Source organism: Plasmodium cynomolgi, chromosome 10 (assembly GCF_000321355.1).
Source record: "Plasmodium cynomolgi strain B DNA, chromosome 10, whole genome shotgun sequence".
Classification (NCBI taxonomy): Eukaryota; Apicomplexa; class Aconoidasida; order Haemosporida; family Plasmodiidae; genus Plasmodium; species Plasmodium cynomolgi.
In genome coordinates this window covers 195,760-200,943 of record NC_020403.1, presented here as the reverse complement: position 1 = coordinate 200,943, position 5,184 = coordinate 195,760, and the positions used below count along the sequence as shown (strand labels likewise).

The following is a 5,184-nucleotide window of genomic DNA, read 5'->3' as shown; positions in this document are numbered from 1 at the left end:
TGTAACTAGCGCAGAAAGGAAAACTGCACCTCTGGGGGTTACTAACTTAGTCAGTTGAAAGAAACTGATTTATGTAGCACGAAAAAAGGGGCAAGCGGTACGAATAATGAGGAGGTTACAATTCGTGGGAAGGTAATGGGGGGAAAGGAAAAAACCAAAAAGCTCACAAACGGAGAAGTATGAAAGAAAAGACGAAATCACACATTTTACGTCGCGCCTACAGGGCAACAAGCAAAGGATAATGGGAATTACACCTACCATCAGGCTGTAGGGAGAGGGGGGGGAAGCCTTCATCCCATGTACCTAAGTACATAATGCATATATATACATCCACGCGTGTGTATGGCTTTAGGTTCGCACAATGCGACTGCATTTTTAAATGTATTAATTAGCTGTAGGCAATCCGTTACGGATCAAAATGCCTGTATTTAAAGAAAGTTAAAAAATTGTTAACACTAGTGATACACAAAAAAAAAAAAAAAAAAATCCTTTTTTGCATTACTCCAACGGGACAAAAGACCCCTCTTTGCAACACAGACAAATGGAAATATAAAAAATGGCGCTACATGAAAAGCGCGTTCAAACAAAAGGTAATTTTCGCAATACGGGAGTGTACAGACAATAATGTACAACTGAATGGAACCAGTATGCTATCTTGTTCCACGAATAGGAAAAAATTGTTTCATTTTATATGTTAACCGCGCAGTGGAAATAGCGAGACAGGGGGGTAATACACCCATAAGATGTAAACGGATCTGCAAACTGCGTTTTTCATCCCCTGTGTCAATATGAACACACATAGGGAAGTACCCATCCATGGGGAAATTACCCATCCAAGGGGATGTTGCCTATCCATGGGGATGTTGCCCATCCATGGGGAAATTACCCATGCATGTACTGTGCCCCACATGCGTAACTCCAGTGCGATTCTTCCGCTTCCCCTCCCCTTGCTAATCACAGTGGGTCAATATTTCAGCACCATTTTGCTGCACCAAAATGGTGTGTTCCCATTGCGAACAAAATGCATTATCATTGGTACACACGGTCCACTGATCCTTCCATGTATGGATTTTTCTACTTCCCTCCGATAGGATTGGCTCGATTGTGAATATCTGTCCCACTTGCATGCACTCATCATCAGGATGGCCATTCGGATAATGGTGTTCAATCAAAGGGTACATATGCATATTTCGGCCAATGAAATGTCCACAGAATTCTTGTATCACACTAAAGCCATTTTTTTCTGCATGCTCAGTTATGATTCGTCCAATTTCGGAGAATTTCTGACCATGTTTACACACAGAAATGGCTTTATAAAGGCATTCTTTGCTGACATCAATTAACTTCTGGTGACTTTTCGAGATTGTGCCTATGCCTGTGGTCCCGGCGCAGTCTCCGAACACCCCATCGACATAGACTGTGCAGTCGTACGTTATGATGTCGCCGTCTTTTAGTTTCCTCAAGTTGGGGATTCCGTGGCAGACCACTGCAGGGGGGGGGAATGGAGAAGAAACGACGGTTGCAGAAGTTGTTTAGCCAAACTGGTGCAACTCTTTAGCCAAATTGGGACAATCGTTTATCCAAAATTGCCCGCACATCGCTGAACCAAATGTGGTCGCCGCAAAGGGGCAGTACCTTCGTTCGGAGAGGCGCAAACCGTTTTGGGAAAACCGTGGAAATTGATGCCAGCCGGGTAGACACCATTTTTTATGTAAAAATCGAAGGCCATTTTGTCTATTTCATCTGTTGTTACCCCTTCCTTTGAATTTTCTAAACAAAGCTTCAAACACTGGGCTGCAATTTTGGCAGCCTCTTTCATTTTACGAATACTTTCTTCATCCTTAATTTCGTACTCGATGTTTGAATGTTTGACAAACCCAGTTTCAGCGTAGGAGGGTCGGATGATGTGCCCAGGGACGCTTTGCATCGGTGTTATTTTGTATTCGCCTTTAAAAAGAGGAAAAAAATTGCATTCAGTTCATAAGGTCAGTTTGGTTTAAATTTTTGTGTGCGAATTGGGGGCCCATTCTTTGGGTGGCTATTTTTTGCGCGTGTGGGGGCAGTTTGGACAAATAAATGGGCATGTATTGTAGCGCGGCGTAAAGAAGCATAGTTCGTTTTGTCCTTCCCAAAAGGAGGAGGAACGGTTGGGCACAAATCTAATCCATGGCGTAGGTGTCACCGTGTGGGAGGGGCAAATTGGGACAAGGCAAAAATGAAATGCAGTGAACAGTTCAAACTTTGTAAAGACTAAATGCGCATGCCATTTGGCAACAAATCGTGGCGTCAAAATCGGGTGAACTGCATTTTTTTCACATGTTACAATGGGAACATTTTTTTAAAAAGAAGAGGTGAATGTCCATCACAAAGGGTGGTGCCCAATTAGAAATTCACATTATGGGGCAAAGACAGATAAACTAGCGAAGGTTCGCAAAGGTGGGGGGGTTACTAAAGGGGAACAAATATGGCTTGTCCATACATATAGCCGTTTCATTCGTTGCAGACGGCTGTGCCCTTTTGCTACTTCCTCTTGCTGTGGAGAGGGGAGGCACACTACGCACATAAGGGGCGTAGCCAAATGGACGTATGCACGTAAGCGCGTAAGCGCGTATACATACAAAAATAAGGGGGGTATTCCCCCCTAGGACGCTCTACCAATATTTATAACTCCCTTCTCAAGGGGGTTAAAACTTCTCTCCTCGCAAGACATTGTTATTTTTTTGCCCTATTTTTTGCCCCATTTTTTGGCCTCATTTTTTGGCCCCATTTTTTTTAGTTACCATCCTGGAGTGTTGGCTTGAAGGAGCTCTTCTCCGGAACCTTAATTTTGTTTATTTTTGGAGTTAAGACATGGGTATGGAAATTGGGATTCCTCTTTGGTAAGGCAGGTAAAAATTTACGCATGGTGAAGTTTTTTGATAACAGAGGAATGAATAAAAATATACATATATTTATTTAGGCGAATTTTTCCCCCATTTTTTTTTTTTTTTTTCTCTCCTATGTAAATGATCAGATTATGTTGCTCAAGAGCAGACGGGCAAAAAATACAAAACGAACATAAATAGGTGTACTTTACATGTCTGGTTGTTGAGAAAATTGCATTTGGTTGTTTTTTTTCTTTTTAAAGAAATCTACGAATGGGTTAAAAAAAAAAAAAAAAACATTCCATTTTGACGATCATGTTACAACGAAACAGTGATGAAGATGAAGGGCGAAAAAACGCGAAAAATATATTATTTGATTTGTTAGAATCGCTAAAGGGGCACTTTGTTTTTGTACATAAAAAAATTAAATATGCAATATGTATATAGAATACATATAATGTATTATACTTTTGTTTCAATTCTTACAAAACGGGGTAAAAAAAAAAATACATTTCTTTTCCCCTTCAATCCAGCGGCCCTCTGCAGCAAAAAAGAGATTACGCGCCACCCATAATATATTATACATAATATATCTATATATAATACTTATCGTACATATACGCGTATTATATATATTTGGACCAGCACGAATATGCCCCTTTTTTCTTTCCTTTCTTTTTTTTTAATAATAACGAAAAATAAATTTTTCTTTCAACAAGTATAGCATTTTATATTTAAAAAAAATTAAATTTCGAAAACAATCCTCTTACCCTTTGCAATATAATGTACTTTATAATTGTACAAACTTAAATACGCTAATCATAACTTTGTAATGTTTGAAGCAAATTCAATTATTTAATTTAAAAAATTTCAGTTCTGTTAAATTGTTACAAAACGTTAATTAAATTTTTAATACAATTAAAAAGAAATTTTTTTGGCCATCATTTTGCCATCATTTTGCCATTATCTTGCCATCATCTTGCCATCATCTTGCCATCATCTTGCCATCACTTTATCATCATTTTGTCACAATTTTGTCACAATTTTTCCTTTACCCGATTTAATAACTTCCATCAAAGGGCAGCTTTTTGATTCGCTCGATTTATTGAAAACAATATTCTTTCAATTCCTAGAAGAAAACGTTTCGTTTCGCTGCTTTGAAAATTTATGTTCATTCTGTATAATAATAACCATGCGTTAACGCGAATTGTTATATGAACTTAAGCTGACTACGCTTGCCTAAGCTGAGAAGATTTATATACCCCTGCTCATTATTAACCAGTTGGGTCACCAGAAAGGGGGGAAGCATCGATATTTTTCCCTTGCAAGACACGTTAGAGGATCCAAAAACGAGTTAACACAATCGCGCTTTAGCTAATCACCAGCACAAAAAATATATATGTATATATACACGCGGAGCATCCTTCAGGGCCCACCCGTTTAGTGTTAAACTTCTTTACACTTTGAAGCATTTCGCCATTTTTTTAAAAACACCCATTTGTATTTTCCATAATACTATTGTTACCATATGCGCAGTCACAATTAAAAATCACGTCGAAACGAAGGAAAAAACCCAGCGCTCAGTTATACTCACAAAATATTAGATACACGAAGTAGGAGCCACTTTTTCAGCAGTGTCGAAGTGTATTCATATTCATCCTTTTCATAGCAGCACAGCATATAGTAGTGTACCTTAACAGTACTGCTATAGTGTTGAAAAATAAAAGGCATATATACAAGTCACCCATAAATTACTAAACAAACACCCCCTCAGCCCCATCCAGTAATGCCTCAGGGAATACAAACGATTTCAAATAATAATCAGTTTTGTATAAACGTGCCCACCTTTTATTATGTTTTTAAAACCCAAAGATTTTTCAAACAAAAAAAGAAAGAAAAAATGTTCTAGCAAAAATTAATTCTTTATCATTTTTTTCACGGTTTCATTTTTTTTTCACGGAGAAAACATAGTCAAAACATAAAAAGCTGACGTAGATATTAAAACATTAAGTACAACTAAGTAGGGACCATTTAAGGGAAACTCAGACTTTTGCACCATCATTTTTTTTTGAGTAATTTTATCATCTGTTCTATCGTGCGGGGAATATAGCAGAAAAGGCAACAAAACGGACAGGAGGAGTACAGAGGAGGACTTCGTTCATCTTTGAAAGTTACATCATTTGGAGAAAAATAATTGTGGCCGTAACAGATTGCTTTAAGGAAAAACGCATTACAGATTAGCATATCTAATAGGGGACCTCAAGTGTGAGAAGAGGCGTATGTTAGCGTTGCCACATAAATTTTTTTTTTACAGTTCTTT

General features: G+C 38.1%; 1 protein-coding gene across 1 annotated transcript; it reads right to left on the bottom strand.

Moving 5' to 3' along the window:
• Positions 1-950: 950 nt before the first annotated feature.
• PCYB_101420 (methionine aminopeptidase) lies at positions 951-3,281 on the bottom strand (the record flags this gene model as incomplete). Its single annotated transcript, XM_004222691.1, has 4 exons — positions 3,077-3,281; positions 2,781-2,874; positions 1,636-1,947; positions 951-1,486 (listed from the first exon to the last, which is right to left on the bottom strand). Exons 3-4 carry the CDS (start codon positions 1,925-1,927, stop codon positions 951-953), a joined length of 828 nt encoding a protein of 275 aa, XP_004222739.1. The 5' UTR covers positions 1,928-1,947; positions 2,781-2,874; positions 3,077-3,281.
• Between the last annotated feature and the right edge of the window lie 1,903 nt (positions 3,282-5,184).